This window comes from Puma concolor, chromosome D1, assembly GCF_028749965.1.
Source record: "Puma concolor isolate L17-30 chromosome D1, mPumCon1.1.hap2, whole genome shotgun sequence".
NCBI lineage: Eukaryota > Metazoa > Chordata > Mammalia > Carnivora > Felidae > Puma > Puma concolor.
The window spans coordinates 94,793,695-94,821,332 of record NC_141676.1 but is presented as its reverse complement, the minus strand read 5'-3'; the positions used below and the strand labels follow the sequence as shown (position 1 = coordinate 94,821,332).

The window sequence follows — 27,638 nt, the reverse complement described above, 5'->3', positions numbered from 1 at the left end:
TATTTATTTTTGGGACAGAGAGAGACAGAGCATGAACGGGGGAGGGGCAGAGAGAGAGGGAGACACAGAATCGGAAACAGGCTCCAGGCTCCGAGCCATCAGCCCAGAGCCCGACGCGGGGCTCGAACTCACGGACCGCGAGATCGTGACCTGGCTGAAGTCGGATGCTTAACCGACTGCGCCACCCAGGCGCCCCTCGAGTGAATTTTTATATGTGGTGTGAGGAAGTGTTTTAAGTTAATTCTTTTTGCATATGAATAACCACTTGTCCCAGTACCATTTGTTGAAAAACTATTCTTTCTCCATTGAATTTTCTTGGCACTCTTGTTCAAAATCAGTTGACTGTAAATGTGAGAGTTTATTGATGTCTTAATATTGTCTTCAGAGATCCATGAACATGGGATGTTTTTCCACTTATTTAGATATTTTTAAATTCTGTTCAACAGTGTTTTATAGTTCTCAGTATATAGTTTATACTTCTTTTGTAATATCTTGTTTTTATAATATTTGATTATATTGACCTACTTCCTAAATTATATTAAAAGTGTGCTGAAGCCTAGGATTTTATTGTAATTACACTGTTTCTACCTGTAATAGATATTTCTTTTTTCATTTTGATTGTGTGTTTTGTAGGAACCTGACTCTGAGGAATCTTCATCTATTTTGATAGATAAAAAAGGGAGAGAAAATTTGTTTTGGGGAGACCAACAGGATCTCCTTTCTGAAGACAGGGACAAACCTTTCAGCAGAGTTCAGGTAAAGCTGAGTAAAAGGAGATAGTATGATAGAAATTAAACTAATTGTGATTTGGATTAGGGATGCCAGTATTGTTGTACTGGTTTGGGATTATAGATTTTGGTTTTGTTAAGTTGAGCAAAGATCCTGATTTCCATTTTATTATAGTAATTTGTTTGACCACTATATCTTTTTGAGATTATTTTAGGAGTCTTATGGAAAACCTAGAGTGTTGCTACTACCTGGCATTCTATATTTGATGTTTATGTTCACTTTTAGAAAGCACAATTCAAAAATCCATTATTTACTGTGATGAAAGAGGAAGAGCAAAAGCAGTTAGATCTTCAAGGCCTTCAGGATATTCTGCCAGAAGCCCAGGATTATCTTCCAGAAGCCCAAGGTGATCTGCTGAAAATCCAGGGTGATTTGACAGGAGTCCAGAGTGTTGAGCTAGAAGCTAAGAGTATTGAGCCAAGGCTCAGCACCCAGGTTGTTGAGGTGGAAGGCCAAGCCACTGAGCCTGAAGCCCAGGCTGTTGAGACTGAAATCCAGACCGTTGAGCCTGAAGCCCAGGCCATTGAGCCTGAAGCCCAGGCTATTGAACCTGAAGCCCAGACCACTGAGCCTGATGCCCAGGCTGTTAAGACAGAAACTCAGGATATTATGCCAGAAGCCCAGAATATTGAACTAGAAGATGGGAGTATTGTGTCTGAAGTCCAAGATTTGCTACCCGAAGAACAGTGTGTTCTTCCCACAGACCAGAATGTTCTACTCAGATGTCAGGACCAGGACTTTCTACCTAAAAACCAGGTTTTTCTACCCAAAGACCAGAATATTCTACCCAAATGTCAGGACCAGCATGTTCTCTCTGAAGACCAGAATATTCAGTCCAAATTTCAGGACCAGGATTTTCTACCCAGAGACCAACACCAGCATTTTCTATTCAGAGACCTGTGTGTTCTCCCCAGAGTACAGGATTTTCCACCCAGAGATCAGGTAAAATAGAGTGGAAAGGAGATATAACAAGAAAAAATAGCCAGTTAAATTTTGGAGTGGGATTTGGAAGGACTCAATTGCAGTTGATTTGGAGAGTCATAGTTGGAAAAAGTAGTCTTCTCATTAATTTCTCAAAAGTCTAGGGTTCTCATTAAGTGTTAGAGTATTATCAGCAGCATATTACCCCTGTCTGGACAATTTACTTTTTTTTTTTTTTTAAATCTTCATATTAGGGAAAATATTCTGGCAGCCATTATCTGCTTTGACACCTGAAAGATGGAAAAAGGCATGGCCCACAAGTGTGCCAACAGTATCTTTTACTATTTAGGTTCCAGCGCTGGCCCTCTACCAGAGATCACTTAGACCGAAAATAAGAAGAAAGGGATCAACAGGAAGTAAATTATATAGGGTCATATCTGGATGTGTATGGAATAGAGTATATAATGTTTTCTTTTATTCCATACCATGTTAAGTTATATTCTGACCTCAGTTCATTCCAGAATTCTCACCACAGCCTAAAGTATTATTGGTTAACTTGTCTTTCTTAAGTGAACAATTTATATTTTGTGTTTGTTCTTTTTTTAGAAGGCAAATTTGAAGCAGCCAGCATCAATTTTGACAGACAGGAGAGGGAGAGAGGTGTTTCCTCTGGATGCCCATCAGGATCTTCTACACAGCAGTCAAGATCAGACCTCCATCAGGGACAAGGTAGAATAGAAAAAGGAGAGAGACCAGCAGGAACTGAATTGTTCTGGGTTTAGTTTGGAACTTGCAATGGTTGTTTTCAGCTAGACTTCAAAAATGACAAAAATCATGGCTTTCTGTTTTATTCCATATTTCACATTATCTTGAGTTTAAAAAATTACTGTAAGGCTTTCAATAAAGTCTGTAGTATTGCTAGCATATTACTTCCACTGGGCAATTTATAATTAATGTTTTTGTTTTCTTTTAGAAAGTACGCTTCAAGGAGTCATATTCTGATATGTCAAGTGAGAAAGGGAGAGAAGGCTTTTCCCTGGCAAGTTATCAGTACCTGCCTCCTAAACTCCAGGACTATACCTTCATCAGAGATCAGGTAGAGCAGAATAAAAAGGAAATAAACAGGAGATAAAGTAACTGGGTTTTATACATTCTCAGTAATTGGTAATGTGAAGTATAGAATCAGGTGCAAAAGACCCTGGTCTAGTGAATGTATCCAATCAAATCAGTTCTGTCATTTGGAAGGTTGATAAATCACATTCATATTCTTAGTGTAGAATCAGACCATTTCAATTTACTAAGATGATGCTACAACTTCTGCTGAAGCCCACAGTATTACCATAAACATACTGTCCCTACATGGATAGTGCAGGAAAAAGTGGCAGATCCTAAATTACTAAACATGAGGGGTTTGTCAGACTCTTCTGTTCATGGCTTAGGATTACAAATTCAGGTCTACAGCGTTGAGCTAAACGTGTTACATCCTTATTCAAGTCCAAATGTATCAGAATATCCTCACCTGGTACCATTTCCCTGGAGTTCTCACCAAAGCCTACAATATTAGATTAGCACATTGCCCTGGTCAGATGATTTGTTTTCTGTTTTTAATTCCTTTAGAACATGTTTCTCAAGGAACTGCCATCTTTTATGAGAGCAGAGAGACTGAGTGAAGAATTGCCTCTGGAGTACTATCAGTATGTTAAACCTAAAGCCAGGACTGAGCCTCTCCTAGAGAACATGTAGAGCAAAAACAGTGGGAGGACTATCTCCTTCCTGAAATAGTAACAGAGACAAAATTACTTAAAATTGGGGTTGGAGCTTATCAAGCTAGTTTGCATGTAGGCTACATAGAAATAAAGCTGCTGGAGGGAAGATAAGAGCATAACATCTTCAGTTATTTTGAAATGTGCCAGACCTAAAGTCTGTCCAGGTGAGAAAGCATACCTCTGTCATTGGGGTTAACCAAGAGACAGGGTTTATGTAATATTGATTGGTTAACAGTAAATTGTTATTTGTAAACTCATATCCTGGAGGCTTATTTGGCTTTCTGCATTTAGTCTCGTAAATACTGAAGGGCTTCTACTCTTGACCAACTGAGGCAGTACACCAAAACCAGGCATCCAGTTTGCAAACCAGTTATGATGAAGGACAAAACAAACTGTTTGCCACCTCAGAACTTCCTGAACCTCTAGTGTTTGTGCATGCAGTTACTGGGGACATTGAGTAGGAGTACTTGTGGAAATGACACAAGCTTGTGTTCTGGCTGTACCTTGGGAAAATGTTAGCAACATTATAAAAATACTGCTTTGTTGCCTTATCTGCTTCCATTTGTTGAATAAGGGGATACCCCATGCAAAAAAAAAAAAAAAAGGTACCAGAATAATCTGGGATTTGCTTTCAAATATTCCAGGAAAAAAGTGGCAAAAGAGATAGATGGAAAAAAAACGTTACTAATTATTGAAGTTGGGGGATGGGTATCTTGGGATGCATTATACTATGTTCTTTCCTACTTTGATTTATGTTTGGGAATTCTGTACTAACAGATGGAAGCACACGTACACACCAATTCTGTTATATTATCCTCCGCTAGTATCATTATTTTGGATTTGTCAGTGATGTCTAAAATCATTTCTGCTTACACAGTTTTATATTTTGTTTTTCCTTTAGAACAAGTGTCTCAAGCAACCTGCATCTTTTGAGAAATGGGAGATTGAAAGAAGAATTGTTTCTGGAGTGCCATCGGTATGTTTCACCCAGTGTTTAAGACCTAGCCTCTCTCAGGGAATAAGCAGAGCAGAGCAGAGTGAGGAATAAGTAGCAGAGAATAAATTGCTTAGGTTTTGGCTCAAATTTAATAGGGCAATATAGTAACTGTTTAGGGATTTAGTGTTAAGGTCAGTATTAACGGGCAAAGCTGTGATGTCCTCTTGTTCTGTGAGGTATCACACCATTCTGACCTGTTGAAACTACTTCAGGCCTCTTCACTGAAGCTTTTACTATTGCCCCGTCATGATGCTCCTGCTTAGGCAATTGATATTCAGTGTTTACGTTGTCTTTTAGCACAGGAGCTATGGGCAGGCCTTACATAATTTGACAGATGAGAGATGGAGAAAGGAGTTGTTTCTAGAGTGCTGTGAATATGTTTTACATGATATCCGGGATCCAAGTTCTGCCAGAGAACAGGTAGAGGAGAGTATAATAAAAAGTAAACAGCAGAAAGTAAATTAGAGTTTGATCTGGGCTTGCCAGAGCTTTGCTTCTAACAACAGTGCTGCAGCTGCTGCTGGTGGTATTCTCTCTTACTCATACTGTCAATAATATTGTCAATAATATTATGAAAAGCAGCTTATGTTCATTAAGCACTTTCCATAATTAAAATAGTTCTAGAACTTTGTGTCCATTGTCTCATTTCTCATTTTGACAATAACCTGGGGAGATAGATACTATTATCCTTGTTTTATGGACGAAGAAGCTTATGGATGATTGCTTCGTGAATATAGTTAAGATCCATAATAGTGGCAGGAAGTGTAATGCATACTCATATGCATAATGTATCAGATTATTCTGACCTGCGTGGAGTACGTCAGGGCTATCACTGCAGCCTACAGTATTTTTACTAGCATTATTTCACTGCTCGCATGCTTTGGTGAGTGCTTTTGTATGTTTTAGACCTTATGCTTCAGGCAGCAGCCGTCTGTTGGGACAGCAGAAAGATGGCAAGAGGATTTGTTTCTGGATGGCCATCAGCAACTTCCACCCAAGCACCAGAGAGAGGCTTCCAGCAGAAGACAGGTGGAGTATGAGTAATGGAATTTAGATAGGATTGGGCTGCAAGTGCTCAGGGTGAGCAAAAAGCAGATTCTTGTTTTATTTCATAGTGTGTAGAACCTATCCTGACATAAGATTACTGCTCTCACTGAAACCTTGGGTATTGTCAGGGGCTGACAATTGGAAAAGCTGTATTTTATATATACATTCTTTTAGAAGAGGTGTTGTTTCTGGTGTGAGAGGGGAAGAAATGAGTGGTTTCTGAGGGAGAAGGGGCAGGAGAATCTTCTACCCATTGATCAGGCCTAGATCTCTGTCAGTAAGTTGGGAGAGCATAAGATGGGATCACCAAGAAATAAACTGTTCAGAGTTCAGGCTAGAGCTTGTTAGGGTTTATATATATAAGCTAAACTTTGATGTACTGAGTTAAGATCTATAGTTTTTCAAGAAAATGTTACAATATTCTGGCCTACTAAGATTTTTCCATGGTTTAGTGAAGTCTAGTTTATTCCCACTAGAATTTACCACTGTCTGGATAATTTCTATCTTGTGGTTGTATGTTATTTTAACAACAGAGCCTTCAGGCACCTGGTGTTGTTAGGATATATAAAACAGATAAAAAGACATTTCCTTTTGGCCTTTTTAAGAGAACAAGAAGAAAAGGAGCAGAAAGGCAGAAAGTAGGATTTGGGCTGAGGTTTTCAGGACTAAACTTTTAGCAGCTCTTTTGTAATTTTTAGTTTGGATCCATGAAGTTGGCCTAGAGGGATGCTGTCATGTTTATTCTACATTGTCATGTATTCTGAAGTATGCCAGGTTCTTTCCTACCTCAGGTCTGTTGCATATGTTTCTTTCCTTTATCTGGATAGCCATCTCTTTTTTTCTTCACAAAGCTGGTCCCTTCTCTTCCTTGAGGCTTCAGCTTAAAAGTTATTTCCTTAGAGGGGCGCCTGGGTGGCTCAGTCAGTTAAGCGTCCAACTTCGGCTCAGGTCATGATCTCACGGTTTGTGGGTTCGAGCCCCATTTTGGGCTGTGTGCTGACGGCTCAGAGCCTGGAGCCTGCTTTGGATTCTGTGTCTCCTCTCTCTTCCTCTCCCCTGCTCATGCTTTGTCTCTCTCTATCTCTAAAAAATAAATGAAAATGTTAAAAAAAAATAAAAGCTCCTTAAAAAAAACTATCCCAGCCACCTTGTCAAAAATAGGTCTCCCTTCTGTTTTTTCTATCCTTGCATTCTCTTTCCTTCTCAGTACACAAAACAATTTGTAATTATTTATTCATTTAATGTGTTTTCCACTGGTGTGTAAGCTTTATGAGGAGAGGTACCACACCTGTTTTTTTTACCAATATATGGACAGCCTTTAGAATATGGTGCCTGGTACCTGATGATCTCTTGCTAAATATGTTTTGAATGAATTAATCAATCAAACATTTATTTATCACTTTGTTAGGTGTTAGCCATTGGTTAAGCACTAAATATCAAAGACACAATTGTGAATCAGAACTGAAATTTCAGACAGTCTAAAGAAGAGAGACTGACACCTAAGCAGATGATTACGAAGTAACATGACTGAAGGTAGAAGGTGCAGAGGGCATTAACTGAACACAAAAGAGGGCTACCTAACCCTGATCATTTGATCGAGGGTGCTGCCAAGTGGTCAGAACCTCTTCTTCATGTCCTTCTGCCATACAAGCCCTGAAAATCCTCACCCCTGGATCCGTCCTTTACCTTTTTAGGCTCCCAAAATAATCCTGCATTATTGGAAAAAAAACATTTCAATAGTGTAGATTTAGATCACATTCATACTTAGGGCTTAGAGTCACAGCTGGGTCCCTTGTGCCGCTTAGCATTTTGTCCGCTCCCTCTTCCTATGGGCCACACTTACAACTGTAAACCTTAAATACTTCTTAAGTTCTTACTGCGTCCCCATACTCTCAGACTTGTCATGAAGAAAATAGAAGCCATCACGCAGTTACTCCCTCAGTCATTTGCTTTCTTGCCATTCTTACCTATTCCTGCTATCTCAGAAGAAGAGTTAACTGTCTTTGGACCATATTCTGGATTCTTCTGCCACCTTTTCTTCTGGATCCAGTTTTGAATATTATACTGTGAGACTCTGGCTACTGTTGAAATCCTCTGAAGAATGTTATTTGTTTCTTTGTTCTAGTAGGCAATCAACCTGGTTAAATTTATATACTATAAGTTCTTTCTCACTTCCTGTGAATAGGGTCTTGAATGTTTGATTCTCAGAGCCTTCATTATACTCCTTTAGGTCCATCCCATGCATGCCCAGCTTAGGGGTGATTTGGGGGTGTATGCCAATTCATACACAGATTTAAGGAATCCACTTTTCTAGCTCATTCTTCTTCAGGATAAGAAGAAGAATGAGCCCCCTATACTCTCCCCCGATACCATGGGCCACATTTCCTGGAATTTTTAATTAGAAACAGAGACAAAATTAGAGAGACAGAGAGACAGGTCCATAGTGAGCTTACTCTTTGCCCAGTGCTGGAAGTCCAGTTTTTCTTACTGTTTTGAAAGCAGAAAATGTTTCCATTTTTATTGTAGCAAAAGTAAACACAAGTAAACAAAAAGAAAAAATAACCAAAAATTCCAGAGATGACTACCATCAGCCACTGTTGTGTATAATTTTCAGATTTTATCTATAACAAATAGATAAATAGCTTTAAACATAAGAGCTTGAATGAAATAATATAATCGATTCTTGTTATTCATGATAGTTATATAAAGTTGCCACACACACTGAATTGGTGAATGCTGAACCAATGTTGCTAGGGAAGATAACAGAATTAGGTTTTTGTGAGCTTCTGATCATAACATTTTGGTCACTGATCAATACCTAACTTTATTTTATGTGAATTTCTGTTCAAAGATACCTTATTTAATATATGGTGTTGACTCATTAACATTGGACTCAGGGCCAATAACACTATAGCCCATTTCTGAATGACGCTTATCTAATACATGTATTTTCTCCATAAGGCACATCACAGCCTTCTTATGCTCAGGAATACTGGATAGTACTTCAGCATTGTGCTTGGGAACCATTTTAAACAGCAAAATCACCAACAAAATGCACAAAAATGCAAAAACCTGGGCACTAAATAGACCTTGAAAAGAATACTTGTTTACAGTATGAAGGCTGAAACAAAAAGAACAAAAAGCATCACCTTATTTGACCTTAGCTGGCAACATGCACATCTGGTTGACTCAAATTTTTCACAGCTCTGTACATGTCTGCAGATGACCATAAAAGCATTGCAAGTGTTAATTTTGGGATTACAAACAAATTTTAGTGAATAGGCAAATTCACAGATAAGGTGTGTGGGATTTTGAGAAATGACTGTAATTCACATACCATATAATTAAAGTATACAATTCAGTGTTTTTAGTATATTCAAAGGGTTGTACAAACTTTGCCACAATGAATTTTAGAACATTTTCATCATACCCAAAAAGTCCTTACCCATTAGCAGCCAATTCCTTTTTCCTCTCACTCTCATCCCCAGCCTTAGGCAACCAGTAACCCCTTTCTCTGTCTCGAGATTGCCTGTTCTGGACATTTCATAAAAATGGGATCATGGAATCCATGATCACCCATGTCTTTGGTGACTGGCTTTTTTCACTTAAGTGTAACATTTGCAGTGTAACATTGTAACTTGTAGCATGTAGTAGTACTGTATTCCTATTCATTGGGTAATATTACACTTTATGCATAGAGCACATTTTATTTATCCGCTCATCAGCTGATGAATATTTGAATTGTCTCTACTTCTTAGCTGTTATGAATAATGTTGCTGTGAACATTTGCATACAAGTTTTTTTGTGGATGTGTTTTCATTTCTCTTGAGTATACCTGTAAGTGGAATTGCTGGGACTCTATGCTTAACCTTTTGAAGAACCACCAAACTCTTTTCCAAAGTGGCTGCACTATTTTTCATTCCCTCCAACCGTGCATGAGGGGTCCAATTTCTTCACATTCTCACTAATACTTATTATCTGTCTTTTTAATTATAGCTCTCTTAATGGGTGTGAAGTGGTATCTCATTGTCGTTTTGATTTACATTTTTCTGATGGTTAATGGTGAGCATCTTTTCACATGTGTATTCACTATTTGGATATTTTTTTTTTACAAAACTCCTTATTAGATTATCTGTCCAATTTGTAATTGAGTTACTTATCTTTTTATCATTGAGTTTTGTGAGTTCTTAATGTATCCTACATATAAGCCCCTTATTATATGATTTACAAATGTTTTCTCCCATTTTGTAGGCTTTTTGTTTTCTTGATGGTTTCCTTTGTAGCACAAAAGTTTTAAGTTTTGAAGAAGTTTAAGTTAGTTGTTTTTTTTTCTTTGTGGCTTGTGCTTTTAATGTCATATCTAAGAAACCATAACCTAATCCAGGATCATGAAGATTTATTCCAATGTGTTCCTCTAAGAATTTTATATCTCTTACATTTAGGTCTGTGATCTGCTCTGAGTTAATTTTCACATGTGGTATAAGGTATTCTTTTGCATGTGGATATCCAGTTCTCCCAACATCATTTGTCGAAATGACTCTTCTTACCCATTGATTTCTCTTTGTGCTCTTGATAAAAATCTGTTGTTTGTAAACATAATGGTTTCTTTCTGAACTGTCAGCTCTGTTCCATTCATCTATAAGTCTGTTCTTTTCTTTTTTTTTTTTTTCCCCATAAATCTGTTCTTATGGCAGTACCACACTATCTTGATTACCGTAGCTTTGTGTTAAGTTTTGAAATTGGGAAGAGTAATTGCTCCAACTTTGTTCTTCTGTTTCAAAGCCATCTTAGCAACTCTGGGTCCCTTGCATTTTCATATGAATTTTAGGATCATCCTGCCAACATCTGCAAAGAAGTCATCTGAAATTTTGATGGAGATTGCGTTAAATCTGTTGATTAATTTGGAGAGTACTGCCATCTTAACAATATTAAGTCTTCCAGTCCATGAGCAGGAGATGTCTTTCCATTCATTTAGATCTTTTTAAATTTCTTCCAACAATGTTTTTAGGTTTCAGAGTATAAAACTTACAGTTCCTCTGTTAAATTTATTTTAAGTAAGTTTTTGATGGTATTTTAAGTGGATTTTTCCATTAATTTCATTTTCAGATTGTTCATTGCAAGTACATAGAAATACAATACTGATCTTATATCCTGAAACTTTGCTAAAAGATAAATAACTTCTAAGCTAAGAAAAAGTAATATTAAAATGACTTTAATTTCTGAAAGTTAGAGATCATAATTTGACTCATACAGTGTCAAAGCAGGTATACCAGGTTATATCATAAGGCTTTTATAGTAATATGGGGGAACTTTAGCTTCAGTTTCCTCCCTTCCATGTCAATTGATGTTATAACATTTTCAGGCCCTTCTTCTCTGGGCTCACACCCACCAAGGAGTTGTATAAATAGAAATTGATTACAGATTTAAGATAATAAGGGATCTGGCTTTATATCCTGGATTCAATCCCAAGCACATGCATAATAGAGTGATTTCGAGCGATCACGTTAGAAGAACTTTCATTCTGAACATTTTGATTTGTTACTAATTCATCCATGTTTTTGACCTGAATCATTTTCTTTGGTTTATTGTTTTTTGTTTGGTTTATTTCCTTCTGACTCTGCTGCTTTCATTCTTTTTTTATTTATTTTATTTTATTGAGTTTTTGTTTGTTTTTATCCAATTGAGCTCAGGGTTGCAGGAGAAAAGAATCAATAGATGAAAATAGCAAAAGCACGTGCAGGGCTAGCTTTGGGCAGTTTTTTCACTTGTGTGACTGGACTTCTAACAGGTGTATGGTGAATGTCAGTCAAGATTGAACACCGAATTCCAAGTTCCACTGGCACTTCAGTCTGGAGTAGATCAAGAAGAAGACAAGAAAGAGGTATGTAATGATAATTGCTTTTGGACACCAGCTTTTCTACTATAGTAGTGTGAAATTGGGAACAATTTATTGTGTACTTACACATTTAGAGCTAATACTACAAGTTCCATGGATAAAGGCAAAGAAGTTACTTGACTCTTTATAATGTGTTGAACTTTTCTTCTAAGCCCCTAGGATTTAAGATAACCTTGATGTAAAATCAGAGATCTGATCCTAGTGAATTTTTCCCATTAGTGTATATTTGTTACAATGACCTAAAGGAAGAGTTTTAACTTATGACTTCCTTTTTTGCCTTCTCAGTCTAATGTTAGTTTAAACCAGCAGTTTTTAACACTGTCCATGTGCTAGAATCAGATGTGGAGCTTTTTTTAAAATACAAATGCCTGGGGGCGCCTGGGTGGCTCAGTCGGTTAAGCGTCCGACTTCAGCCAGGTCACGATCTCACGGTCTGTGAGTTCGAGCCCCGCGTCGGGCTCTGGGCTGATGGCTTGGAGCCTGGAGCCTGTTTCCGATTCTGTGTCTCCCTCTCTCTCTGCCCCTCCCCTGTTCATGCTCTGTCTCTCTCTGTCCCAAAAATAAATAAACGTTGAAAAAAAAAAATTTAAAATACAAATGCCTGGACCCAAACCAGATATAGTGATCAGTATCTGAAAAGGTAGGTTTGGGGCATCTGTGTTTTCAAAGAACACCACTGATAATTGTGATGTATCCTCAATATTAAGAACTGGCTATTAGACTTTCATAATTTTTACCGAAAGGACATCAGCTGCTCAAAGGGCAAAACCACGTCTGTGTGTGCAGTAGTGCCCTTTGAGTAGCTTCTGTCCTTAAAAGAGAATGTATAAACCCAGAAGTATGAACAGGTCACACACAGGGCAGTAGCACTGCTTTTATTATACTTGTTCCCTTTAAAAGTATGATGCTCAGATATTCCCAGTCCTTCTTCCCTCTTTCCACTGTATTAGGCTTGGTTTAGAGTATACTTTTGTGATGTGGTTTTAATTTTGAAAAGTTAAAGTGACTATTTTTCTTTCATAAAATACCTCTCATATTCTTTCTTTGGCCTTCTATGGGTACTTATAACTTGGGAACACAGAGTAAATATAGTACTATATCTTATCATGTCCTATACAATCATTTCCTCAAGTGCTGTTGACAAAGGACTATACTAAGGGCAAAAATCAATACTTCTTTCTCTGATTTGTCTGTAATATCTAATAGCCATGTGCTTGAGAATATAAAGCTGTTGCTGTATGTGATATTATCCTAGGTCACCATAAATAGAAATTAAGGACTGGGCGCATGCGTGGCTCAATCGGTTAAGTGTCTGACTCTTGCTATTGGCTCAGGTCATGATCTTGTGGTTGTGGGATCGAGCTCTGTGTCGGGCTCTGTGCTGAGCACAGCCTGCTTGGCATTCTCTCTCTTCCTGTCTCTCCACCCCTCCTTCATGCATGTGCACATGTACATGTGCTCTCCCTCTCTCCTTCTCAAAATAAACAAATAAACTTAAAAAAAAAAAGAAATTAAAGACTTAATTCCATGTGACTTTTGTAATATGTAGTTTTCTTGTCTATGGCACAAGGATATTTTCCTTCCTTGGGAAGTCCTCTGAGAGCAGAATCTTAAGAAATTTTAACTTCTTTCCTTTAGCGTCAAAAGCAATACCTGCGATACAGACGACTTTTCATGGATATTGAAAGAGAACAAGTAAAAGAACAACAAAGGCAAAAAGAACATCAAAAGAAAGCTGAAAAGTAAGTTCTTTGATCCTTATTATGAGCCTTCAATTGCCAGTTAAGATGATTTTGAAAACTAGGTTTTAGAAATCATTAGCCATAGTAGAAACAAGTGTTTTTGATCTGGAAAGAAGTATGAAAAGTTGGTTAAGAGCTATGGTTTTTTTTTTTTTTTTGGTGGAAATTTTTTTTTTTTTTTGGAACAATCTTAAGTTTACAGCAAAATTAAGCAGAAAGTACAGAGAGTTTTATTTACCTCCTTTGCCTGTACACGTGGACTGCCTTCTCCACTCTCAACATCCTATAGCATGGTAGTACAGTTGTTACAACTGATAAACTTCCACTGACACATCATAATCCATATTTTACATTAGGATGCACTCTTAGTGTTGTATACATTCTTGTATATTTTGACAAATGTGTAATGATTTGTATCCAAATAATATAATATCATACAGAATAGTCTTACTGCCCTAAAATGCTTTGTGCTCTACCTCTTCATCTTTCTCTTCCCCAGCCCATGGTAACCAATGATATTTTTGTACTGTCTCCATTGTTTTGCCCAGAATGTTATATAGTTGGGATACAATATGTAGCCTTCTCAAATTAGCTACCTTTCACTTAGTAATATGCATTTAAGCTTCCTCTAATACCTTTCATAGCTTGACAGCTCATTTCTTTGTAGCACTGAGTAATATTCTATTGTCTGGATGTACCAGAGTTTATCCATTCAGCTTCTGAAGGATTTCTTGGTTTCTTCAAAGATACGGCAGTTATAAATAAAGCTGCTCTACATGTTCATGTGCAGGATTCATTTAGGTGTAAGTTTTCACCTCCTTTGGGTAAATACGAAGAAGTATCCTTGCTGGATCATATGGTAAGAGTATGTTTAGTTTTGAAAGAAACTGCCAAACTTTATTCCAAAGTGGCTGTACCATTTTGCATTTCTGTCAACAATGAATGAAAGTTTCTGTTGTTCCACATCCTCTCCAGCATTTGGTTTGTTAGTGTTTTGGTTGTCAGCCATTCTAACAGTTGTGTAGCAGTACCTTGTTGTTTTAATGTGCAGTTTGCTGATGACATATGATGTGGAGCACCTTTTCATATGCTTATTAGCCATCTGTACATTTTCTTTGGTGAGGTATCTGTTTAGGTTTTTGGCTCACTTTTTAATTGGACTATTTGTTTTCTTATTCTGGAGTTTTAAGGGTTCTTTGTGTTGGATAATAATCCTTTATCAAATGTGTCTTTTACAAATATTTTCTCCTCATCTGTGGCTTTAAGTCTCATTCTTTTGATACTGTCTTTTGGAGAGCAGAAGATTTTAATTTTAATGAAGTCCAGCTTATAATAATTTTTTTTTAATCTATCATGCCTTAGGTATTGTATCTAAAAAATTGGGGTACCTGGGTAGCTCAGTCGGATAAGCATTTGACTCTTGATTTCAGCTCAGGTCATGATCTCATGGTTCATCAGATAGAGCCCTGTGTTGGGCTATGTACTGACAGTGCTCTCTCGCGTGCGCTTTCTCTCTCTCTCTCTCTCTCTCTCTCTCTCTCTCTCTCTCTCTCAAAAAACAAAAAAACATATATATATATAAAATTATTTGCCATACTCAAAGTCACCTAGATTTTCTTTTGTGTTATCTCCTAAGAATTTTGTCATTTTGTGTTTTACATTTAGCTTGATAATCCATTTTGGGTTAATTTTTATAAGGGATGTAAGATCTGTGTCTGGATTCATTTTTCTGCACATGGACATTCAGTTGTTCCTATACCATTTGTTGAAAAGACTATCTCTGCTTCCCTGTATTGCTTTTGCTCCTTTGTCAGAGATCAGTTAACTTTATACCGGTCTATTTCTGGGCTCTCTTTTCTGTTCCACTGACCTATTTGTCAATTCTTTTGCCAATACCACACTGTCTTAAAAGAGAAATGATGCCTATGAGAGACTCACTTTAGCTTTAAGGACACATATAGGCTGAAAGTGAAGGGATGGAAAAAGATATTCCATGCAGTCAGTGGTCACCAAAATAGAGTGGGGGTGTCTATCCTTATAGAAGACAAAATAGATTTTAAGTTGAAAAGGGTCACAATAGACAAAGAAGGTTCTTATATAAATTCATCAATATGATATAACAATTAATATTTACACACCCAACATCAGAGTACCTAAACAGAAAGCAAATAATAACAGAATTGAAAGGAGAAATAAACACCAATACAATAATAGTGGGAGACTTTAGTACCCTCCTTTAAACAATGGATAGATCATTCAGGAAGGATTAAAAAGGAAACTGGTTTTGAACAACACTATAGTCCAAATGGACTTAACAGACATATGCAGAACATTCTATCTAACAGCAACAGAATATACATTCTTCTCAAGAACACACAGACCATTCTTCAGGATAGATCATATGCCACATAGGCCATAACACAAGTCTTAACAAATTCAAGAAGATTGAAATTATATCAGGTATCTATTCCAAACACGTTGGTATGAAGGTAGAAATCAGTAATGAGGAAACTTGGAAGATTCACAAATATATGAAAATTAACACAATCCTGAATAACCGATGGATCAAAGAAGAAATCAAAAGGGAAATAAAATGTTTAGACAAACAAAAATGGAAATACAACATACTAAATCTTATCGTATGCAGCAAAAGCAATTCTAAAAGGAAAGTTTATAGCTAAAAATGCCTTCAAAGAGAAATGATCTCAAAACGACAACCTAATATTACACCTCAAGAAACTAGATAAAGATGAGCAAAGTAAGCCCAAAGATAGTAGAAGTAGAAGGAAATAATAAAGATTAGAGCAGAATAGGAAAAAAAATACAAAAGATCAATGTTACTAAGAGTTGGTTTTTTGAAAAGACAAACAAAATTGAAAATACTTAGTTAGAGGCACCTGGGTGGCTCAGTCAGTTTGGTGTCTGACTTCAGCTCAGGTCATGATCTCACAGTTCTTGAGTTCAAGCCCTGCATCAGACTCTGTGCTGATATCTCAGAGCCTGGAGCCTGTTTCAGATTCTGTCTCTCTCTGTCTCTTTCTGTCTCTCTCTGCCCCTCCCCCGCTCACACTCTGTCTCTCTGTCTCTCTGTCTCTCTCTCTCTCCCTTTCTCTCTCAAAAATGAATAAACATTAAAAAAAAAAAGAAAGAAAATGCTTAGCTAGATTAACCAAGAAAAAAATGAGGACTCAAATCAATAAAATTATAAACAAAAGAGGAGACGTTACAGCTGATACCACAAAAACACAAAGGATCATAAGAGACTACTGTGAACACTTATATGCCAACAAATTGGACAACGTAGAAAAAAATGGATAAATTTCTAGAAACATGCAACCTATCAAGGCTGAAACATAAATAAATAGAAAATCTGAACAGACCAACTGCAAATAAGAAGATTGAATCAGCAATCAAGAACTTCCCCAAAACAAAAGTTCGGGACCAGATGGCTTCATTGGTGAATCCTACTAAACATTTAAGGAAGAATTAATGCTAGGTCTTCTTAAAACTCTTCCAAAAAAACTGAAGAGAAGGGAACACATTTTGACTCATCATGAGGCCAGCATTACCCTGAGAGCAAAACCAGACAAGGTTGCTACACGAAAAGAAAAGTACAGGTCATCCTGATGAATATTGATGTGAAAAGTTTCAACAAAATATTAACAAACTGAATTCAACAGTACATTAAAAGGGTCATATACCAGGAACAAGTGGGATCTACTCCAACGATGTAAGAATGGTTCAGAAACCACAGATCAATCAATATGATACACTGCATTAACAGAATGAAAGATAAAAATCATGTGATTATCTCAATAGATGCAAGAAAAGCATTTGACAAAATTCAACATCTATTCATGATAAAAGAAACTCTCAATAAATTGGTATAGAGGGAATGTACCCTATATGATAAGCCTACAGCTAAACATCATACTCAATAAAAAAGCTGAAATCCTTTCCTTTAAGATCAGGAACAAGACAGGGATGCCCACTCTCCCCACTTATATTCAATTTAGTACCAGAAGTCCTAGCCAGAGCAGTTAGATAAGAAAAAGAAATAAAAGTCATCCAAATTGGAAAGGAATAATCAAACTCTATTTGCAGATGACATATTATGTATGGAAAACCCTAAAGACAACACCCAAAACTTGTTAGAACTAATAAATGAACTCAGTAATACCGTATTTTGCAAGATACAAAATCAGTTTACAAAAATCAGTTGAGTTTCTATATATTAACAATGAACTACCAGAGAAATTAAGAAAAAAGTCCTATTTGCAAAAACATCAAAAAGAATAAAATACTTAGGAAAAAATCTGACCAAGGAAGTGAAAGATCTATACACGAAAACTAAAACATTGATGAAAGAAATTGAAGAAGATGCAAATAAATGGAAAGATAGTCCAAGCTCATAAATTAGAAGAATTAATATCGTTTAAAATGTTCATACTATCTAAAGCAGTATACAAAGTTAAAGCAGTTCTTATCAAAGTTCTAAAGACAGAAATGGGAAAGACAGTCCTAAATTCTAAACTCTGTATGGAACCACGAAAGACCCCGAATAATGAAAGAAATCTTGAGAAAGGAGAACAAAGCTGGAGGCATTACACTTCCTGATCTCAAGCTATATTACAAAACTATAGTAATCAAAACAGATGGTAGTGACATAAAACAAATACAGAGATACAGGGACAGAATAAAGAGCCCAGAAATAATTTACAGCAGAGCAGTCCAGAACATACAATGGGGAATGGGTAGTCTTTTCAATTAATGGCGTTGGGAAAACTGGATATCCACATGCAAAAGAATGAAAAGTGGCTCCAGTTTTTACCTTCACAAATCAACTTACACCTTCACAAATCAACTCAAAATGGATTAAAGGCTTGAACATAAAACCTGAAACTATAAAACTCACAGAAGAAAACATAGGGGTAGGCGCTCTGACATTGGTCTTGGCAATGATTTCTTTTTAAAAATACTTATTTTATTTTTGGGAGAGTGCAAGCAGGGGAGGGGAAGAGAGGGTGACAGAGGATCCGAAGCGGGCTGTGCACTGACAGGCTGACAGCAGCAACCCAGTGTGGGACTTGAACTCAACAAACCATGAGATCTTGACCTGAGCTGAAGTTGGACACTCAACTGACTGAGCCACCCAGTTGCCCCTTGGCAATGATTTTTTAATATGACGTTGTAAGTATAAGCAACAAAGCAAAAAGAATCAAGTTGGACTGTATCAAACTAAACGACTTCAGCACAGCAAAGGAGACAATCAACAAAATGAAAAGGCAAACTGTGGAATAGGAGAAAATATTTGAAAAGTATATATCTGGTCAGATGTACATATCTAAAATATATAGGGAAGTTCTACAGTTAAATAGGAAAAAACTCAAACAACCCAATTAAAAAATGGTCAAAGGACCTGAATAGACATTTTTTCCAAGAAGACATACAAATGACCAATAAATATATGAAAAGGTGCTCAACATCACTAATCATCAGGGAAATGCAAATCAAAACCATAATGAGGTATCACCTCACACCTGTTTGAATGGCTATTACATCAAAAACACAAGAGATAAGTGCTGGCAAGGATGTGGGGAAAAGGGAACCCTTGTACACTGTTGGTGGGAATGTAAATTGGGGCAGTCACAATGGAAAACAAAATGGAAGTTCCTCAAAATATTAAAAAATAGAACTACCATATAGTCTGGCAATCCCACTTCTGAGTCTATATCTGAAGGAAGAGGTGTCTGTACCCCCATATCCATTTCAGCATTATTCGCAATAGCTAGAACATGGAAGCAACCTAAGTGTCTGTCAGCAGATGAATGAATAAAGAAAATGGCACATGTATAATGGAATATTATTCAGCAATGAAAAAGGGAAATACTGCTGTTTGTGACAACATAAATGAACCTTGAAGGCATCATGCTAAATGAAATAAATCAGAGAAAGAAATACTTTATGATATCACTTATATGTGAAATCTAAAACAATGAACTCATAGAAACAGAGATAGATTGGTGTTTGCCAGGACCTGGGGGATGGGGGAAATGGGATGTTGGTGAAAGGCTGTAAACTTTCAGTTATAGGATAAAGGAGTTCCGATGACCTAATAAGGTACAGTGTGGTGACTATCATTACAGCACTGTACTGCATACTGGAAATTTGCTAAGAGAGTAGATATTAAATTTTTTCATCATGCTCACACAAACACACTAACTGTGAAGTGATGAAAGTGTTAACTAATATTGTGGTAATCAGTTCACACTATATATGTATATGAAATCATTAATACATATTGTACACCTTAAATTTACACAATGTTTTTGTCAATTATCTCTCAATAAAGCTGAGGGGGAAAAATGTGATTTCCAAAGCAGGGACTTCACTTCTTATCCAGCTGGTCTGAGAGTGATTCTGCATTTATTCAGCAAACATTAATCTGGCACTTTCATATCATGGGACTGTCCTAGGCATAGGCAATACAAAGATAAATAAAAAGTGGTTCCTTTGCTTGAGAAATTCATAATCTAAGGTGAATGGGGGAATAATTGTATACAAATAAGTAGTATAATTATTACAATAGAAGGAGTAGGTACAGATTCCCTGAGAACACAGAAGAGGGATTACTGATTACATCTGGAAAGTTAGTGAAATTATTACATTTCACTTGGGCCTAGGTGGATAAATGTGTGTTTATTGGGGAAGCAGATAAGGATGGTAAAGTAGAAAAATCAACATAAACTGAGAGTGGAAGCAGATAATAGTATTCATACAGAGTTTTATAATTTAGAAGGGCTTTCATATGTAATTTTTTTGGAATTTTTCAACAAACAAACATTTATTGAGAGTCTGGCACATGCCAGGTACTGACTATATGCCAAGAATATTAAATGTGTATGTGGCAGGGTAGTGGTTCATAGCACAGGTTTTGAATCAAATAGTCTTAGGTTTGAATATGCAACTTATTAGTTGTGTAACCTTCAGCATATTTCTTAACCTCCAAGACTCAGTGTTTTTAATTATAAAATGAGGATTATAATACCTGTCTCCTAGGTTGTTGATAGAATTAAATGGAGAAATATATGTAAAATACTTAACATTGTATTTGGCATTTAATAAAATCATAGTAAATAGTATATATTACTATTATGGTGGTGGTAGTGATGATGATGATGATGATGATGATGATGATGATGATGATGAAGGTAAATAGGATGAACACCAAGGAAGGCCAGACAAATAAAGAAAAGGAGATGAAAATAATAATTATAATGCTACATGAGAAGGCAGGGACAGGCTAGGGAGGTTTGTATAGATGAGTTAATACCCAAGCTGGGTCTTGAATCATGAATTGGAATTTGATAGATCATCATGAAACTTCATGTAAAAGTATAAGGGATGTGTGGGAGACAGTGTGGAAACTTGGGGTGGTTAAATTGGTGGCAGTGAAGTGGCAGAGGGGCTTTCAGAAGGCTGCTCAAAAATTTTAAGGCATAAGTCTTAGGGTCAGATTTGTAATTTTAGGATTACTCTGGCAGCAGAATACAGAATGGTCTGGAGAAGACAGAAAACTAAGGCAAAGAGTCTAGTTAATAAGGTATTTTAGTAGTTCAGGTAGGAGATGATGGGGACACTGGGAACAGGGAGTCATATTTAATAAAATTTAAGAAATAGAATCCATATGACTTGATGACTAATTGAGTTTGGTGTTGAGAGGAATCAAGGGTAGTTTCTAACTTTATTCTTGGATAACTGAATGGAAGGGTAGTACCATTAACATAGGTAGGGAATTCCCAAAGAAGAACTAGATTTGAAAAAAAAGCTAGCAAGTTCAATTTGGGACATTGAGAAGCCTCTGGACTATTAAGGGAGGGCTGACCTATACACATTTGGGGAAAAAAAGGAACTAGAGTTCTGATAGCAATGAGAACTAAAGATTTCTTTAGGAATTTTTAGTATGTGTTTTAACATGAATTGAGACCAAAAACAGAACTATTTTTGGGAGGCAGAGATTCAAGGGGAACTTTTGTTGGTTTTCAGGTGCTGAACTAACAAAATTGCAGACTTTGAGGAGTCTTCAAACACTCTATCACTTTTCTCCTTAAGACAATGTCTAAATTTGTGCAATAAAGAAGGCTGAAGGTCTAAGTTGAAAACTTCTGGAAAACAAATTTTCTATAATCTCACAGATTATAGACCCACCAGCGCGAGGTAGGGGAGGTAGGGCCCAGTGAATATACCAGACTTTCAGTCAAAAAGAGACTGAAGACTTCTACAGGAACATGGAGAGTTATACACTAACAAGATGGTCTAACCAACTGTAGGATAAACCTTAATTAAACTGTAAATCTGCTTTGATTCTGCAGAGTGCCTGATTGGATTAAGGTGTTGTACCCTGCCTTCTTTGCCTAGCAAAGAGTGAACTTTTTTTTGATCATAGATAATATCATTTGGTGTTTAAAATTTGCTTTTAATGTCTATTTATTTTTGACACACACACACACACACACACACACACACACACACACACACACACACACAGCATGAGCAGAAGAGGGGCAGAGAGACAGGGAGACACAGAATCCGAAGCAGGCTCCAGGCTCTGAGCTGTCAGCACGGAGCCTGATGTGGGGCTCAAACTCACAAATTGTGAGATGAAGTCAGACGCTTAACCTAAGACTGTACCACCCAGGCGTCCTTCTAAATTTGTTTCAAAACAACATTCAGCGTTCAATCAGAAATTTTTAGGCATATCAAGAGATAGGACCAGATGACCAAAAGCCAAGAGGAAAAAGAGACAACAGAAGCAGACTCACAGATGAAATAGATATTGGTGTTAGCAGACAAGGACTTTAAAACAGTTGATTACTATACTCAAGTAAATAAAGGAAAAGATGAAAAAAATAGATGAAGATATGGAGAATTTCACCAGAGATTGGAATCTATAAAATAGAATAAAATAGAAAGTCTGGAATTGACAAATAGAATCTTAAAATGGTAACTCAGTAGATACACAATGAGATACCACTTCATACTTACTGGAATAGCTTGAAGAAGAAGGAGGGGGAAGGGGATATCAGATATTGGTAAGGATGTAGACAATATTTTTCTTAAGTTTAAACCAAGAAATGTATTTATTAATAGTTGCTAATACATATAGAATCCAATTATTTTTTGTGGTTGTATTTTTTAAATTAATTAATTAATTAATTAATTTTTAAATTTATATCCAAGGTAGTTAGCATATAGTGCAACAATGATTTCAGGAGTAGATTCCTTAATGCCCCTTACCCATTTAGCCCATCCCCCCTCCCACAACTCCTTCAGCAAGCTTCTATTCTCTATATTTAAGAGTCTCTTGTGTTTTGTCCCCCTCCCTGTTTTTATATTATTTTTGCTTCCCTTCCCTTATGTTCATCTGTTTTGTATCTTAAATTTCTCATATGAGTGAATTCATATATTTGTCTTTCTCTGACTAATTTTGCTTATCATAATACCCTCTAGTTCCATCCACGTAGTTGCAAATGGCAAGATCTCATTCTTTTTGATTGCCAAGTAATACTCCATTGTATATATATACCACATCTTCTTTATCCATTCATCTGTCAATAGACATTTGGGCTCTTTCCATACTTTGGCTTTTGTTGATAGTGCTGCTGTAAACATTGGGGTGCACGTGCCCCTTCAAAACAACACACATGTACCCCTTGGATAAATAACCTAGTAGTGCAATTGCTGGGTTGTAGGGTAGTTCTATTTTTAATTTTTTGAGGAACCTCCATACTGTTTTCCAGAGTGTCTGCACCAGTTTGCATTCCCACCAGCAGAGAAAGAGATCCTACCAGAGAAAGAGATCCTCTTTCTCCACATCCTCGCCAACATATGTTGCCTGAGTTGTTAATGTTAGCCATTCTGACAGGTGTGGGGTGGTATCTCATTGTGGTTTTGATTTGTATTAACCTGATGATGAATGATGTTGAGCATTTTTTCATGTGTCTGTTATCCATCTGGATGTCTTCTTTGGAGAAGTGTCTATTCATGTCTTTTGCCCATTTCTTCTCTGGATTGTTTGTTTTTTTGGGTGTTGAGTTTCATAAATTCTTTATAGATTTTGAATACTAACCCTTTATCTGATATGTCATTTGCAAATGTCTTCTCCCATTCTGTCGGTTGCCTTTTAGTTTTGCTGATTGTTTCCTTTGCTGTGCAAAAGCTTTTTATCTTGATGAAGTCCTGGTAGTTCAGGACTTTTTTTTTGTTTTTGCTTTCATTTATTTTTTTTCGTTTCCCCTGCCTCTGGAGACATGTTAAATAAGAAGTTGCTGAGCCCGAGGTCAAAGAGGTTTTTGCCTGCTTTCTCCTCTAAGATTTTGATGGCTTCCTGTCTTACGTTTAGGTCCTTCATCCATTTTGAGTTTATTTTTGTGTATGGTGTAAGAAAATGGTCCAGGTTCATTTTTCTGCATGTTGGTGTTCAGTTTTCTCAGTACCATTTGCTGAAGAGACTGTCTTTATTTCATTGGATATTCTTTCCTGCTTTGTCAAAGATTAGTTGGCCATACGTTTGTGGGTCCCTTTCTGGGTTCTCTATTCTGTTCCATTGATCTGAGTGTCTGTTTTTGTGTCAGTACCATACTGTCTTAATAATTACAGCTTGGTAATACATCTTGAAGTCTGGGATTGTGATGCCTCCAGCTTCGGTTTTCTTTTTCAAGATTGCTTTGGGTATTCAGGGTCTTTTCTGGTTCCATACAAGTTTTAGGATTGTTTGTTCTAGTTCTGTGAAGAATGCTGGTGTTATTTTGATAGGGATTGCATTGAATATGTAGATTGCTTTGGGTAGTATTGGCATTTTAACAATGTTCTTCTAATCCAGGAACATGGAATATTTTTCCTTTTTTGTTGTGTGTCTTCAATTTCTTTCATAAGCTTTCTATAGTTTTCAATGTATAATTTTATTCCTTTGTGTTGTCTGGTTGCTGAGGCTAAGACTTACAATACTGTGTTGAATAACAGTGGCAAGAGTGGATATCCCTGTTGTGATACTGACTTTAGGGGGAAAGCTCTCAGTTTTTCCCCACTGAGAATGATAGTAGTGGTGGGTCTTTCATATATGGCTTTTATGATTTTGAGGTTTGATCCTTCTATCCCTACTTTCTTGAGCGTTTTTATCAAGAAAGGATGTTATATTTTGTCAAATGCTTTCTCTGCATCTATTGAGAGGATCATGTGGTTCTTGTCCTTTCTTTGATTGATGTGATATATCACATTGATTGTTTTGTGGATATTGAGCCAGCTCTGCATACCAGCTGTAATTCCATTTGGTCGTGGTGAGTAATTCTTTTAATGTATTGTGGAATCCAGTTGGCTAGTATCTTGTTGAGGATTTTTGCATCCATGTTCATCAGGGAAATTGGTCTGTAGTTCTCCTTTTTAGTGGAGTCTTTGCTTTTGGAATCAAGGTAATGCTGGCTTTAAAGAATGAGGTTTGAAGTTTTTCTTCCATTTCTATTTTTTGGGACAGCTTCGAAAGAATTGATGTTAACTCTTCTTTAAATGTTTGGTAGAATTCCACTGGAAAGCCATCCGGCCTTGGACTCTTGTTTTTTGGGAGATTTTTGATTACTAATTCAATATGTTTGCTGGTTATGGGTCTGTTCAAATTTTCTATTTCTTCCTGTTTCAGTTTTGGTAGTTTATATGTTTCTAGGAATTTGTCCATTTCTTCCAGATTGCCCATTTTATTGGTGTACAATTGCTCATAATATTCTATTATTGTCTGTATTTCTTCAGTGTTGGTTGTGATCTCTCCTCTATCATTCGTGATTTTATTTATTTGGGTCCTTTTTCTTTTTGATCAAACTGGCTAGTAGTTTGTCAATTTTGTTAATTCTTTCAAAGAACCAGCTTCTGGTTTCATTAATCTGTTCTGTTTTTTTTTTGGTTTTGATAGCATAGATTTCTGCTCTAATTATTATTTCCTGTCTTATGCTTGTTTGGGGTTTTATTTGCTGTTCTTTTTCCAGGTCTTTAAGGTATAAGGGTAGGTTGTGTATCTGAGACCTTTCTTCCTTCTTTAGGAAGGCCTGGATTGCTGTATGCTTCCTTCTTATGACTGCCTTTGCTGCATCCCAGAGGTTTTGGGCTGTGGTGTTATCATTTTCATTAACTTCCATGTACTTTTTAATTTCCTCTTTAACTTCTTGGTTCGCCCATTTATTCTTTAGTAGGATGTTCTTTAGTCTCCAAGTATTTGTTATCTTTCCACATTTTTTTGTGGTTGATTTCGAGTTTTATAGTGTTGTGGTCTGAAAATATGCACGGTATGATCTCAGTCTTTCTGTACTTGTTGAGGGCTGTTGAGACCCAGTATGTGGTCTATTCTGGAGAACGTTCCATGTGCACTGGAGAAGAATGTATATTCTGCTGATTTAGGATGAAATGTTCTGAATATATCTGTTAAATCCATCTGGTCCAGTGTGTCATTAAAAGCCATTCTTTCCTTGTTGATTTTTTGATTAGATGATCTGTCCATTGCTGTGAGTGGGGTGTAGAAATTCCCTACTATTATGATATTACTATCAATGAGTTTCTTTATGTTTGTGATTAATTGACTTATATATTTGGGTGCTCTCACATTTGGCGCATAAATGTTTACAATTGTTAGGTCTTCTTGGTGGATAGACCCCTTAATTATGATATAATGCCCTTCTCCATCTCTTGATACAGTCCTCATTTTAAAGTCTAGATTGCCTGATGTAAGTATGGCTACTCTGGCTTTCTTTTGTTGACCATTAGCATGATAGATGGTTCTCCATCCCCTTACTTTCAGTCTGAAGGTGTCTTTCGGTCTAAAACGGATCTCTTGTAAACAGCATATAGATGGATCTTGTTTTCTTATCCATTCTGTTACCCTGTGTCTTTTGATTGGAACGTTTAGTCCACTGACATTTAGAGTGAGTACTGAAAGATATGAATTTATTGCCATTATATTGCCTGTAGAGTTGGAGTTTCTGTTCTCTGGTCCTTTCTAGTCTTTGTTGCTTTTGGTCTTTTTTTGTTTTCGTGTTTGTTTTTGTTTTTTCATCTTTTCTCCCCTCAGAGAGTGCCCCTTGAAAGTTCTCATAGGACTGGTTTAGTGGTCACAAACTCCTTTAGTTTTTGTTTGCTGGGGAAACTTTTAATCTCTCCTTCTATTTTGAATGACAGCCTTCTGGATAAGGAATTCTTGGCTGCATATTTTTCTGATTCAGCACATTGAATATATACTGCCAGTCCTTTCTGGCCTGCCAAGTTTCTGTGGATAGGTCTGCTGCAAATCTGATCTGTCTTCCCTTATAGGTTAAAGACTTTTTTTTTTCACTGCTGCTTTCCTGATTCTTTCCTTGCTGAGTATTTTGTGAATTTGATTATGATATGCCTTGTTGATGGTTGGTTTTTGTTGAATCTAATGGGAGTCTTCTGTGCTTCCTGGATTTTAATGTCGGTGTCTTTCCCTAGGTTAGGAAAGTTTTTCGCCATGATTTGCTCACATAAACCTACCCCATTTTTTCTCTCTTCATCTTCTGGGGCCCCTATGATTCTGATGTCATTCCTTTTTAATGAGTCACTGAATTCTCTAATTCTTATATCGTGCTCTTTTGCCTTAGTCTTCCCCTGCTTCATTATTCACCATAAGTTTGTCCTCTATATTGCTGATTGACTGCTCTGCTTCATCTATCCTTGCCGCCGGAGCAACCATCGAGATTGCAGCTCAGTTATAGCATTTTTTATTTCATCCTGACTTTCATCTTCACAGAAAGCGATTCCAATCTGTTTTCAACCCCAGGTAGTATTCTTATTATCATGATTCTAAGTTCCGGTTCAGACATCTTGCTTATATCTGTGTTGATTAAGTCCCTGGCTGTCATTTCTTCCTGTCCTTTCTTTTGGGATGAATTCCTTCATTTCGTCATTTTGAAGTAAGAAAAGGAATAATGTAAAAAAAATAAAAATTAAAAAACTAAAAAACAATACACACAAAAATCAAATAAAGGATACTAGATATTAGGTGTGTTTTGGTCTGGTTGTTGAAAGAAGCTTGATAGATTAGAGAAAAAAGGGAAAGATAAAAGAAAAAAAAGGGAAAAAAAGGAAAATGTGAAAATTTGAAAAAATGAACACAATAAAGTAGAATAAAATGAAATGATGAAAATAAAATAGAATTTAAGATAGATACAAAAAAGTAAAAACTATTGTAGAAAAAAATGAAAGAAATATTTTTAATAAAAATGGAAAATAAAAATAAATTTTTCCCTTTCTATATTCATGAATAAGAAGAGAAAAAGAAGAAAAAATTGAATAGATGTACCAGCAAACAGAATGAAAACAAATTGAAATTACAACCGTTTTCCTGTAGAAGTCACACTATGAAGCATTTTATAGTCTGTAAACTAAGTAGGCAGAGAGACTTGTGTTTGTCGAGAGCGCAGTTG

General features: G+C 36.6%; 1 protein-coding gene across 8 annotated transcripts in view; it reads left to right on the top strand.

Annotated features, from left to right (window-relative positions):
- The window catches only part of CCDC15 (coiled-coil domain containing 15), a 96,645-nt gene that overhangs the window by 18,018 nt on the left and 50,989 nt on the right, over positions 1-27,638 (top strand). For 5 of the 8 annotated variants that reach the window (XM_025928968.2, XM_086678768.1, XM_086678767.1 and 2 more), the window contains 8 exons: positions 634-756; positions 1,015-1,731; positions 2,317-2,439; positions 2,684-2,806; positions 4,378-4,452; positions 5,380-5,502; positions 11,309-11,401; positions 13,055-13,158. In XM_025928968.2, coding sequence (XP_025784753.1) covers positions 634-756; positions 1,015-1,731; positions 2,317-2,439; positions 2,684-2,806; positions 4,378-4,452; positions 5,380-5,502; positions 11,309-11,401; positions 13,055-13,158 — 1,481 coding nt within the window. Of the gene's footprint in view, positions 1-633; positions 757-1,014; positions 1,732-2,316; positions 2,440-2,683; positions 2,807-4,377; positions 4,453-4,770; positions 4,894-5,379; positions 5,503-11,308; positions 11,402-13,054; positions 13,159-27,638 lie in introns of all 8 variants that reach the window. The other 3 variants (XM_086678774.1, XM_086678769.1, XM_086678770.1) reach the window with 3 other exon arrangements.